Raw genomic sequence first — 12814 nt, forward strand, 5'->3', positions numbered from 1 at the left:
AAGACAATCGGAAAGATTTGTGTTAAAAGCGTGAAACATAGAGCAATTGAAAGTGCGACAGTCACTGAGTGCAGAACATTTAACGTATTTTCCGGACTATAAGTATTTGCCATCCAAATTGCTGTTTTGAACATGTTTTCGGGGGGGAGTTGGGCTCATACTTCAAAGTCCTGAACCATATTCTCTTAGAACAACAAATGACACCTTTTGTCCCAAATTTGTAATCCTGCATTGAAAAATTATTTACATTTAAATTAGGTTTATGAAAGCCTTGGGTGGCACAATTTTAATGTGCTGCTGGTTTGGTTCCTGACGCTGCCCTATTTCAGTCCCACGTCTTATTCAACCCAACTTTGAAATGATACTTTGAGACCTAGAGTCTAGTTTTAATTCCCAATTTGAAACTCTAACCGTGAATCTCATTCCCTACATTCGAGGGCAGTGTGCTAACTGCTGATTGTTTTTTTTTTTTCTTTATTTCATTTTTACATCTGACCTGCTCATGATTTTGGCTCGCAGCACAAAGTGTAAAAAAAGATCAAGTGACAGCTGACGACTGGAAAAACTGGAATTTATGATTGCTGTTTTATCTGTTCAAGTGCGATGACATCACATGCATGCACCAGGTATCTTTGTCATCATTGCGACATTTTCATGTTTGATGTTACTCTTGAGCGACTTGTCCAACTATTTTAATAACATGCTGGAAGCCTCTAATCAACTGATGACTGAACATTTAACGCTTTTCATTTTAATGACACCCATGTCTGGAATGAACAAATGACTTCCTCTTACGCATGTTGAGAAACACACTGATGTCACGGAGATAACAAACAGCCTACACTGTTTAACACAACCACTAATGAGAAATTTGATTGTTTGTTTGTTCGTTCGTTCATTGTTTTCTAAATAAAACTCTTGCGAATCCAACTAACATTAGCTAGAAGCGGGTTGAAGTGGCTCCTCTGACTAATCCGTATGTCTTCACCATAATAATGATTGTGAATGTTTCCAGTTGCATTCATGGACTCAGAGTTTTCAATGAAGAGTAGAACAAATGTCAAAACAATTTGTACGCTGACAGATTGACTAGTACTGACTAGTATCATGCTACACTTTTATGAGGCAAGGTGAAGGTGATTGGACTTAACCAATGTGAATTTACCTTTGCAGTCTTGATGCCTTACACTGAGAACGGTGACAAGAATCCCTCCTATATGCTGGGTTTGTCATCCATATTGCCAAATTAACTTCAACACAGATGAGGTTACGCCCTAAGGAAGCATGCTCGTTCCATACTAAGTCGGTATGCAACATTATATAGTATTATTCACCTTTAGTGAGACAATCGGAAAGCTCGTAAAAGCTTGAAACATAAAGCAATTGAAAGCACAACAGTCACTGAGCGCAGAAGAATTATTTATGTATGTATGTATGGATGGATGTATGTATGTATGTATGTATGTATGTATGTATGTACGTACTGTATTTGTATTTCATTCATGTCATTTAAATTGCCTAATCTGCATCGATTGCAGCTTCGTCATCCAGATGACCCCTTCTTAAAATTGTTCCACTTGTGTAAAAAGGGCTGAGTGAACTATCTTTATTCAGAGCCTGCTGCAGGAAGGTTTGAATTAAATAACCTTCCTTCATATATTCTGTTGCAGCAAGTCAAACGGAAAACGACACGACAATTGCTCGGAGTGTTTCTCTCTCTCTGATTCAGCAATTGAATGTTGTTTTGACTTAAGACTTGTCTCATCAGACCTTAACCGAAAAACGTATGTATAAACTTACCTTAATGTTACAGGTGGTTGCGCAAAAAGTCCAAAGTCTGTTAGAATGAGAAACCGCAGTACCTGGAGCCAACACTAAGAATATACTTAAATGAGTAGCGAGCTGACAGCGACAATCAAAACTTTGTGTTACATGATGGAACCAGACACGGCAAGTCAGAGACAATGCTTAAACATATACCATTTTAATTAATAAATACTAACAAATACATCATTAACAATGATAACACATGCTTAAGGGTTGATCTGAACTAGTTTGTAGGAGCTGTCGAATAACTCAGCATACAAGAGCACATTTAAACTGCAGTGTTGAAGGTTGTGTAGCAAAACAGTATAGGTCGAAAGTGATGAAAGGGTCGAGATATTTGGTCAAGGAGCTCTCACAGTCAGCAGCATCCTGTGGCTTCACTTGTCTGAAGGGAGATATAGGACAGTCTCAAACTTGTTTTCTAACACTGAAGTGACACAATTCTCACTTCTTTGTCTCACGTGGCACGATTAGATGTCAAATAGAGAGAAAACAAAACTGACACTTACCATTGTGCAACTTTATAATCTGTTTAGGGAGTTTTTGCTGTGCTCCTTTATGGATGGGAGTCAGGATGACATCTGGATGGAGGAATAATTTGGATGTTGATAAATGATAAAAGAAAAAATAGCATGACAAAACTGAAAGCGGTTACCACATTTGCCTTAGTTGTGATATTTTGGCTTTGCATCTTAACTTTGCGGCGTTTGCATGTTGTTCTTATGATTATGTCGTGGGCTTTTATGGACATTCTAATAACATACATGTTATCCCAATGAAATGTTTGACACAGGCTGCAACGCCATTTAGAAGAAAAGAAAAAAAAGGTGGGCGGGGATTACCAGACAACTCCTATTCCAATAAATTGGATTTGTTTTCGAGTTACACAAATACACAAAGAAAATATTTAACAACTAAAATGGTAACGATGAATATAGAGGGTTTTGTTTCAGTAGCAAGAAGTGGTTTGTTCCACTTTCAACTCCATGCCAAGGTCCCATTAGTGAGCATGTCACATCAACAAACCTCAAGTAAACACTGCACACATTTCATTTTTAAAAAAGGGGCAGTTTTGCACACCCGAGGAGTTGAGGAAAGACTTACTTTTTAAATTCAAACACGGAATCCTGGGTCCTGCGAGGGTTCTCTGCGGCGTTCTCATCAGGTCCCTCTCAGGTTCCATGTTGGTCGGGTTTACCACTACGTTCTCTCCTTTCAACAGAGAGCGGCGGTGGGGAGCTTTGAAGCGCTCTGTCGCCTCGAGGAGGACCTTGTGGATTTCGCACATCTGATGACAGGATTCCAGGACATACGCAAAAGTGCGACTGGTCACTCTCTCGAAAGGTATTACGCAAACTGAGGGAGGGAAAGTATGATCTCGTTTATTATGACGACAACACATCAATGGTTTTGTTTGTTCTCTTACCTGCGCATCTTTCATTGTTGCGGGATTCTTCCTCTTGCTTTCTCTCCTTAAATATGTCGCTGTCCTGCAACTCTGAACAACGCAACATTTTAAAAACATGAAAAATGGTGTATATACTTGAGACATATGTATTTAATTCTGTGGCTTACTTTTTACATCGCTGAATTTCATAACTCTGGGTACTTGATCTTGTTCTGGAGAGTTCAATGGCGGCCTTATAAAAAACAAAGACATTGAATAAGAGAAAATGAGAATTCTTCATTTTGTATTGGATATACCTGAATTGTGCAAGTATATCTAATTGAGGTGTGAATTACAAGGACTCATCGATTTAGAATTCCATTTACACGACATATCTTATTATGTTTTCATAAAAATATCACATCACTACGGTATCAGTCATTATGACAGTGTGCAGCGGATTCAGACACGCACATTTGGAATTTTGTCATGATCAGAGGAGTCCCTGTCAAATGCAAGACATCCCCCACCTGTCTTTTGTTTGTGTATCTCGGCCATCCTCTCGCCGCTGTCCTTGGGACTGGTTGAGGAATCCAGTACCGTTACACAATGAACATGACACATTTGGCCTGCTGCTTTCAGCCATATCTTTCCCGGCACATGGTTTTGCACTCTTGACGCCTCCTGCTTCTTTTTTCTCTGTCGTGTTGGCTACCTTGGAGGAATCCAGCATTTTAAGGACACTAAGAGTCTTGGGGTTGAGTGACTGGCAACCTTCTGGCAACAGCTGTGAGGTTGCAGGAAAAGTAAGTGGACCAGACTCTTCAGCGGCTTCTGTGTCAAGCTTCTCATCTTCCTCTTGCTTTGGACCAGGGATTCCCAATGATGTAACTTCATAGACAGACAAACAGATTCCACCAATCAACAACCAATTATTTTGTTCAGATCTCGTTTGATGAAGCTGTGTTTTCATGCCATAGGACTTACTAGCCTGTTTGCAGGTCTGTAGTATGAACGTTGCAAACTTCCTGACCTCCTTGTCTGCATCTTCAGCGAGCAGCGTGATGATGAGCGGAAGGCCTCCACACTGCACCAATTGGGACTGGTGTTCCTCTGTAGACATGCGAAGAAAACAGGTTACTCCATCGTGTTTTACCAAACTCCATTGTCTCCACGTCCACTTAAGTTCTCACCAGAGGCTTCAGTGAAATGGCCCAGCAATATGAGCACTGCCAGTCTGTCCTCACAGTTGAGGTGTAGGCAAGTCAGCAGCGTAACAAGATGATCCACGACACTATAGCGGGCCAAACCTGCAGCCAGGTTTGCTGTATGGGAAATAAGAAGCAAATGAAATGTTATTATCAATGGCAAAATGTTATTCGGTAGGTTCATCCTCACCGTTGTTAGCGATACAAGCAGACAGAGTCTTGATTATGATTATTATAAGCTGAAGAGACGACGGGTTTGTGTCAGATTCAGACGCCAGACGGACCAGCATGCAAATAAGGGTTTCTAAGAGCCCGGTGGCGGCAAAGTTCCTTTGAACGCGTTCTGCAAACATAAAACGCGTACATGTTGAATCACATACGGGGTTTTAATTTGACAGCTTAGAATGTTGACGTGATTTACCGTTGTTGGAAACTGTCATCGCTATGAAGAAGCAAAGGTATCGAAACACCTCGAAGCAAGGCAAAGAAATCTGCTGAAGCCACATTTTTATTTGGGGAAAGGATGACACACAGACTTGCTGAGCCTCTTCTGGAAAACAAAAAGTTAGCAGAACTCTTCAATCCAACGTCATGGCAACAATTCGTAATGGCGATAATTAGCAATTAAATATTTAATTGCATACCATTCTGAGGGTTATTGACGCACCCACAGAGAGCATTTGACACTGATGCCCATAGACAAACGTGAGCAGAGTCTGCGGTAGATTCAGGGAACATGTTCCTAAAGTGATACACACACAAACATTGACATAAAAAGATTTGCTTGATTTGTGTGCAGGTACAACACTGATTCATTTGCACCGACCTGAAGAGGTTCAGCAGAATGTCTATGCAGCCAGTGGTCTGGGCTAAAGTCTGCCCTGCCTCTGGAAATAGAATAGTTTTGATGAGGTTTAGTCGACATTCATGTATTTCCTTTTTTCTAAATTGTGTGAGCAGCTTTGGTCTTACTGTTGTTGGCTACCAACACGGACAGTAAATAGACTGAGACACTCTTCTGCTTGAGTGAGGTATTTTTTTCTTTCATATATGCGCAGAGGTCCAGAAACATCTCCCTTTGGCACAGATTATTCTTGCAGTACACTTCAAGGGGCGAAACACATGAATGGGATTTCTACTGTAGGTTGTTCAATCGTATTTCTGTTGTTTCATCTTAGTGGATGCAGTGAGCATCTTCATACAACACCGCCTCATCAAAAATAATGCTACTGTAAATGATTTGTCATTCAGCACTCAGTACGTACCATTGGCTTCTGCTAATGTGCCGAGTGTAAAGAGCGCAGTCTGCTTTACATTCGGATGAACCACATCGGATTTGAAGAGATTGCACACAAACATCACTCCTCCCATTTCTCTCAGCAAGTCCACATTGTGCTCTGAAATCATACATGCTCAATATGTAACACTAACTAAGAAAAAATGTGGCAGCAGGAGTTTTTTTTTTTAACAACGGGAATGACCAAAGGATGCACTAGTCATTTAAACATAAATCATATAAACCAACCCACATTATAGAAGATAAAAACAACTAAACCAATAAAACAACAAATAAGAGCAGGACTTTTGTATCTTTCATGATTTGTCAGGTTTCACCAAGAATTATTTATTGCCACACCTCAAAAGCAGGGAAAAGTATTTGTAAATTATCACATGACGGTTAATTGTTACCTTTTTTCTCACATATGGAGTTGATCGTGACAAGGGCTTTCTTTTGCTGTTCTGGACAGTCCATCTGGAATTTGACACATTCCAGCAGCAAACGGAGATCTGTCTTGGTAGCTGACATCACAACCACGAAACAACATAGCAGCCTCTGTTAATGATTCCCAACCTAATTGCGCCCTGAGGGATCATCAGTGTGCTGACCATGTCCAAAGTATACACATATATATGTTTATCCATGGCAGGGTCAGAGTGACAGACAGAAAGATTACAGTAATCCCTCGCTATAACACAGTTTTCACAGCCTTGCTGCTTCACGGATTTTTTTTTTTCACAGTGCATTGTGTGATGGTTTCAGAACAAAAAGACACTACAAAGCCGGGTCAAGCCATAGCGGCACAGTCAGAGGTGCAGTGAAATACTCGTGAGGCACAATTTGTGGATTTCACTTATCGCGGGTGGTTTTTGAAACCAATTATCCGCGATAAACGAGGGACTACTGTGTATACGTCTGACTCACAGTTGCGGCTGCTGGTGTAAATCACTGCATCATCTGTGTTCTTCTGAGCTGTTTCTGTGGTTTCAACTCCCAAGTGATGCATGACTTGCCAATACATGAAGTAAATGAATATATTTACCATCACAACATCACAAATGCTCACATTTACCTACCTTAGTCTAATTCAAAGGTATACGTTACTTGTGTGTGTGTGATATGGACTAGAAATTGAATCAAAATGTTTACCTCGACTGTATAAGTTTTGTTTTTTTGTGGGGGAGTAATTAACGTTAAACTAATGATTTGGGACTCCACTTCCTTCACCTAGCTGCACACACGCAAATACATTTAAAAATGGCGTCCGAGGACTTTATTATTTTTTATTTATTTATTTATCTTCATTTAATCCACGGTGATCACCCAATCATCCACTTGTTAATTGTGCTATTTTCTTACAGTCAGTTCAGTTGTACATATTTAGTATTTGAAGTATTTCTTCATATTACAAAATTCACCAATTTCCGCCCGGAAATACGTCACCTGTGACGACATTTTACGTCATAGTCCAGTGCCTTAGCCGTTCTCGGCATCCCTCTGTTCACGACTTTACTTAACCCCCGTGTGTGTGTTTTAATACGTGACAACTTATTTATTTGCGCCGTTGTTCATAATTCATATAATGACGCTCTGGTTTGAGATTTAAATCATACAAAAGTCGTGATTACGCTGAACTAGCACGCGACGCTAACGTTAGCCCGTGTGACCTATATAGATAACAAAACAAACATGATTTCACCTTTCGGCTAATTTCGTTGCGCGTACCTAACGTTCCCCTTTTGCTATCTCTACGCAGACAAACTAGTGGTTAAGTTAACAATTGCTTTAACGTTATAAGAAATGTTCAGGCGTTCGTACGCCAGCATCATTGAACGAGCGTCAAGAAGAGGCAGCGACATCCCAAATGCACTACAGGTTCTTATTTCGTCTTTTTGACTTAATACTCAATTGTTCATTTTAACGAGGGATGTTTTGGTGTGTGTCTCCTCAGTATCGCCCTCCCGCAGTGTTCCCCAAGCAAGCACACCAGCATCGTCACCTTTCGTCCTGCTGGAATCTGTCGTTCAGAAGAAGTGAGCACAAGTTGTGCACATGTGTTCCGTTGACTCCTCAAAGTGGACGTCAACTGTCAACACATCAGGATTTTGACTTTCAGCTCAGTCGAATCCAGATCGACAGTATACTTCGAGCAAATGAGCAGGTAACACTGTAGATACATTGGGGGTGTCAACTCTGCTGTCACCTTGACTCCCAAATACTGCTCTACTTACTGATTTGTCTAATTGACATGACATCGTTTTGTCGCCTAAAAAGCTTGTTTTAAAATACAAATATTTATTTTACTTGACATGAATCTGTTAACAGAGACTGTTTCGATGCATTTGAAAATGTTGAGGAAAAAGTACTGTGAATTGCTGAATTTCCATTGCAGCTTTTTCCACCTGTGTTACAGAGTGTGATTGTCCCAGAGTTTGATGTTCGAGGGCCCAGCCTTGTGCGAAAGTTCGAGAGCAACTATTTAGCCGCCAACACGCCCAATGAAGACCGCCGCAGCGCAGCCACCTGTTTGCAGGTATTTTATTTCCGTGTCACTTTGAAGTCCTGTTGTCTTATATTAATGATGGGCACCTCTCCAACAATGCGACTTGCCTAGAGTTTGTAGTTTGACACGTCAGGATATTCATACCATGTCTAAGGGTTAATTAACTCTGTGTTGATCCAACATGTAAGGGTTTGCTATCAAAAACATTAAGCAGGTTTAAACTTTACAATTGTCTGACTGACCTTTTTCGTTTCGAGAGGTGGGGAAAAAATAACACACCCAACTACAGGATTTTCACTTGGGCTAATCCCATAGCAATTTAAGAGTCATTGCTAATTTTGATCCAAACGGAGGGAAATAGCTGAGCTTTGTCTAGATTGTCTTCATGTGTGCACCTCGCTTAAGTTGTAAGGAGGGAATGCCTCTCCCTAGGCAAAGGGCACACTCTTTGGCATCTTCGATGGCCATGGTGGCTGGGCTTGCGCGCAGGCGGTCAGTGAGCGCCTTCTGTACTACATCACCATCGCCATGATGCCCAGGGGCAGTCTGGAGGAGCTGGAGACGTGCATGGAACGCGGCAGACCCGTCTCGCCCGTCTTGCGCTGGTATAAGCACCACACCGACTTTAATTACCGTGACTCGGCTTCACTCTACGTCCACCACCTCCGAGTCTTCTGGCAGGAGCTTCTGGACAGCCACGAACATGAGGAAGGCATGTGGTATGTGCTCAATGTCTCCTAAACACAAATACTAGATGACAAACGTTAATTGATTGATAGATGAGAGAGAGAGAGAGAGAGAGAGAGAGAGAGAGAGAGAGAGAGAGATACAGTAGATACAGACATGACATCCAGACAGGAGGTATTGTCTTTTTTGCCCCCAGCCCTTCAGATGCAATGCATTATGCCTTCAAGCGTCTGGATGCCGACATCTCCTTAGAGGCTCAAGTTCCTCTGTCCAATGACTTGATGAAAAGCACTGCCATCCAGGTAGAGTCCTAATATTTTTACATTTTTACATATTTTTATTCACAGTATGGCCCATGGCTGACATAGTGGGCAGCCTGCGCCACTCTTTATTTAAATACCTTCTGGTATTTACATTTTCAAGACTTGTAAATCTGGTTGCATTCATTTTGCTGTTTTTTTTTTTCCCCCTTAAATTGATCATTTTTCACATATATCTCATGATTTTTGAACACATCATAACAGAAAACCTAATTAAGTCTACGCACTGTAAAAATGAATGTGACACCATTGTGCTGGGCTAATGCATGATTGCTTCCAGGTTGCCTTCGCCGGGTCTACAGCATGTGTTGCTCACGTCGGCCCGAAGGGCATCCATGTGGCAAACGCTGGCGACTGCAGAGCAGTGTTGGGCGTTCAGGAAGCTGACGGCACATGGAGCGCTGTGCCTCTTTCTCAGGACCACAATTGCCAGAACCAGGCTGAGCTAGAGCGCATCAGGGCCCAACACCCACCCTCAGAAAGGGAGACTGTGGTCACGGATGACAGAATTTTAGGGGTGAGTGATGTTCCGAGCACACCAATGAGGCAAATCAGGACGGGGGATTAATTGGCTTGAATTAAACGTTTTCTTTAAAAAGTGTTTTTTTTTTTTTGTTTGGTTTTTTTTTTTGGGAGGGGGGTACTTCCAGAGTTGCTTGTGCTTAAAAAACTGCCATCGGTTTGAGTAACCCAATAGCCGTTTTCTTCATTGAGAAATGGAAAACAAGAGTACAGTATAAATATTTTGAGCTTTGCATACATTAATGTACTACTATTATTTTGAGCACAGTTATTTTACCAAAGCATAGTCAGTGTTGCCAAGTTGGCAATTGGGTAAAGTTTACTTTGTCCATCATTTGTGCCATTGCTATTTTGCATTTTTTTATGGTTTCACATTCTTGAACATAGCATGGTGGAAAGCAGATATGATGTCCATTTTTTCCATTTCAAAAGCAGTCTTTAATCGGTTTAAAACTTTTTCCCTCTGAGTGATGTGTGCTTCTAAGTCAGAAAGATTTTTGAAGAGATTTTCTTCCCTATGGTATCAAACCTAAGAGCAGAAAAGGAAAAGCTTGTTTGAAGTGAAGGAGAAAAATAACTAAAACCGGTAATCTGATTTTTCTGAATAAAAAAAATTTGGCACACCATTTTAACGTCATATCATCCAGCTTTGAGTAAAATTGCCTCTTTTTTGGTGGGGGGTTGCATCATCAGGTTTTGATGCCCTCGCGAGCATTTGGGGATGTGAGGTTCAAGTGGAGCCACGAGTTGCAACGGAGCATCCTAGCTAGCCTGGAGTCCGACGTCCACCCCGACTCGCTCAACCTCTACCACTACACGCTGCCCAACTACCTGACGCCACCGTACCTCGACGCGACTCCGGAGGTGACGTACCACAAAGTGAGGCCACAGGACCGCTTCCTGATCCTGGCCACCGATGGCCTGTGGGACGAGCTGAGGAGCCAGGATGCCGTGCGGCTGGTTGGCGAGCACCTGAGCGGCCTTCACCTGCAGGTGTGCATGCTCACAAGATGAATTTCTTATGACAAGCCTTTTCCAGCCGCCGATATAAACAACCCAAAAAGATTTGAATGTTCTAAAATCAAGCATATTAATCAGTGATGAACAACAAAACACAAAACTCCCTAAATGTCATCCCCCAGTCTCCCATCTCTCAGTCGGAACGTCAGCTGAAGTTGGGCCAGCTGCATCAACTCCTTCTCAAGCGCCAGGCCCGCGCCTCACCCGCCTCTGACGCTAACGCCGCCACGCACCTCATCCGGCACGCCCTGGGCACCGGTGAGTACGGCGAGCTGTGCCACGAGAGGCTGGCGTCCATACTGGCCCTGCCGCAAGACCTGGCTCGCATGTACCGCGACGACATTACGGCCATCGTGGTGTATCTGAACACGCAAATTGATTGATGGGTGGCGTGATGTTTTCAACAGGAGGACACTTGAATTCTAAGACTGGTTCTATCAAATTGTATTAATTTGTCTTCATTTTGGAGCGCATCTTTCCTTATTAGATGAGATGTTTTTTGGTCCAATCAGATTTCAGCCTCCGGGTCATTCAAGAGTTGGCAAAAAACAATTAAAACAGCATTTCTATAAAGTTATTATTTAAAAATATATATAAATTTAAAAAGACCATTCATTCAATATTTTTCTTCCTCAAGAAAATGTAACTAGCTCAACCATCAACAGTGCATTTTTTTAAATAAGATATTTGATACGTAGGCCGCAGAAACACATTTAAAAGTATTTTTGAAGAAATCCTTTTCAATTAAAGTTCCATTTATTTTACTACAATTTTAATTGTATTGTGACTGTACAAATTGCTGCTAATGTTTTGCTCAAGATGAAGTGCTGGCTGATCTGCCTACTAGTCAAGCACAAACTTAGCCACATCATAAAAACAAAGATAGATACAGTATGTAATTTTCTGATTATATATGAATAACAGGGTTGTGTTTCTTTGACACACTCTATTAGGGCTGAAAATATTCAACAGACAATCAAAATCAAAGGATAGCCAATGTGATTAAGTCGTTTCACGTGGCTCACTTGTTTACGCTTTAAATTGCCAGAAAGGTTTGAGTTAATGGGATTGAGTGTACAAATACGTTGAGACACAATGCCAGATCTTAATGTTTAAATGTATATATGTGATCAAGCAAAAATATGTTCATATTGATTTCATTCATGCATTTAATATTGAAGACCCTGGGACCAAATGCACAAGCTGCTACTGCCACTGGTATTGATACTTTTCAGGCTTCAGAATGTATCATATCAGGTCAAGCTCATATAATGTGAAGAAGTGGCCAGATTACATTTTACAGATGGACATTAAATGATTTTTTTCTACTGTAGCTATATGTGGCTTTTTTATTTGCAGCCTGTCACGTTATGCGCACAATGATAGTTTTGATTGCCTGTTTTTCTTCGAGCGTGAAGCTCATTTTTATGACGGCAAAACTGTGACTTAGTCGACAATCCATGTTTTACACTCTTGAATTTAAATATACTCTCCTCTGTGTCACTGTATAATTTGACTTTACAGTCAATGAAGGGAAGAATAAAAGATGTAAACGATGTGTTGTGTCTGTTGACAGTTTCTTAAAAATGTGGTCACTTTTAATTTCTTTAGACTCCCTCCGAAGCAGAAGTCTGTGAAAGAACGATGTCCGTGCAAAGCTACCATGAGAGGGATTGTCACATTTTGTGAAGTAGTGATGTCGCTCAAATATAAAGAGGTTATCACGATGAAAATAAAAAGCAAAACTACTCAGTAGGAAAAACCCCAGAGAGGAAACTGTGTTTGCAGAAATGTCAACACTTATGGCAAACAATACAGAAAGCAAAAGCTCTTTCTAAGCTCAAGCCTCATAAAACAAGCTAAAACATCTAAGGACATTAACCATCTAAAATAAGTCACAATAAAAAAAAAGTCACATTACTAAAAAATATCAGGCATACCTTTCCAGGCTACTGAGGTTTTGCCTTTAAAAAGACAGAATATGAAATGAAAGTAAAAAAAAAAAAACAGTGGAATCATTTCCTATTTGATGGACTTTAACCTTGCTTACCTTAACCTGAT

The 12814-nt window shown here is 41.0% G+C and overlaps 2 protein-coding genes across 4 annotated transcripts; one reads left to right on the forward strand and one right to left on the reverse strand.

Moving 5' to 3' along the window:
- Window positions 1–1990: 1990 nt before the first annotated feature.
- On the reverse strand, window positions 1991–7483 carry terb1 (telomere repeat binding bouquet formation protein 1). 3 transcript variants are annotated; one of them, XM_085914085.1, is made up of 17 exons: window positions 6778–7483; window positions 6626–6709; window positions 6112–6222; window positions 5688–5819; window positions 5395–5526; window positions 5249–5309; window positions 5067–5164; window positions 4844–4972; window positions 4613–4765; window positions 4408–4539; window positions 4202–4327; window positions 3745–4105; window positions 3403–3467; window positions 3254–3325; window positions 2932–3183; window positions 2337–2408; window positions 1991–2212 (listed from the first exon to the last, which is right to left on the reverse strand). In XM_085914085.1, exons 2-17 carry the CDS (start codon window positions 6705–6707, stop codon window positions 2205–2207), a joined length of 1986 nt encoding a protein of 661 aa, XP_085770211.1. In that variant the 5' UTR covers window positions 6708–6709; window positions 6778–7483; the 3' UTR covers window positions 1991–2204. The 3 variants fall into 3 exon arrangements, with proteins under 3 accessions (XP_085770211.1, XP_085770212.1, XP_085770210.1); XM_085914086.1 differs by lacking the exon at window positions 5395–5526; XM_085914084.1 differs by lacking the exon at window positions 6778–7483 and having other exon boundaries at window positions 6626–6746.
- On the forward strand, window positions 7125–12305 carry pdp2 (putative pyruvate dehydrogenase phosphatase isoenzyme 2). The gene is made up of 8 exons (XM_085914091.1): window positions 7125–7576; window positions 7653–7862; window positions 8115–8234; window positions 8637–8923; window positions 9088–9193; window positions 9492–9728; window positions 10427–10726; window positions 10876–12305. The coding sequence occupies exons 1-8, from the start codon at window positions 7502–7504 to the stop codon at window positions 11134–11136; spliced, it is 1596 nt and encodes a 531-aa protein (XP_085770217.1). The 5' UTR covers window positions 7125–7501; the 3' UTR covers window positions 11137–12305.
- The last annotated feature ends 509 nt before the right edge of the window (window positions 12306–12814 follow it).

Source organism: Syngnathus leptorhynchus, chromosome 6 (assembly GCF_054491065.1).
Source record: "Syngnathus leptorhynchus isolate UIUO chromosome 6, UIUO_Slep, whole genome shotgun sequence".
Lineage (NCBI taxonomy): Eukaryota > Metazoa > Chordata > Actinopteri > Syngnathiformes > Syngnathidae > Syngnathus > Syngnathus leptorhynchus.

What these genes read in the sequence shown, in the direction of transcription:
- terb1 (XM_085914084.1), bottom strand. Translation starts at nt 6,746, where the DNA reads ATGGTAAATATATTCATTTACTTCATGTATTGGCAAGTCATGCATCAC. An exon ending in CTCCATATGTGAGAAAAAAG is followed by an intron (nt 5,820 to 6,111) that starts GTAACAATTAAC and finishes GTATGATTTCAG; the next exon opens with AGCACAATGTGGACTTGCTG. An exon ending in GATACACAAACAAAAGACAG is followed by an intron (nt 3,468 to 3,744) that starts GTGGGGGATGTC and finishes GTTTTTTATAAG; the next exon opens with GCCGCCATTGAACTCTCCAG.
- pdp2 (XM_085914091.1), top strand. Translation starts at nt 7,502, where the DNA reads ATGTTCAGGCGTTCGTACGCCAGCATCATTGAACGAGCGTCAAGAAGA. An exon ending in TACTTCGAGCAAATGAGCAG is followed by an intron (nt 7,863 to 8,114) that starts GTAACACTGTAG and finishes CCTGTGTTACAG; the next exon opens with AGTGTGATTGTCCCAGAGTT. An exon ending in GAACATGAGGAAGGCATGTG is followed by an intron (nt 8,924 to 9,087) that starts GTATGTGCTCAA and finishes TTTTGCCCCCAG; the next exon opens with CCCTTCAGATGCAATGCATT.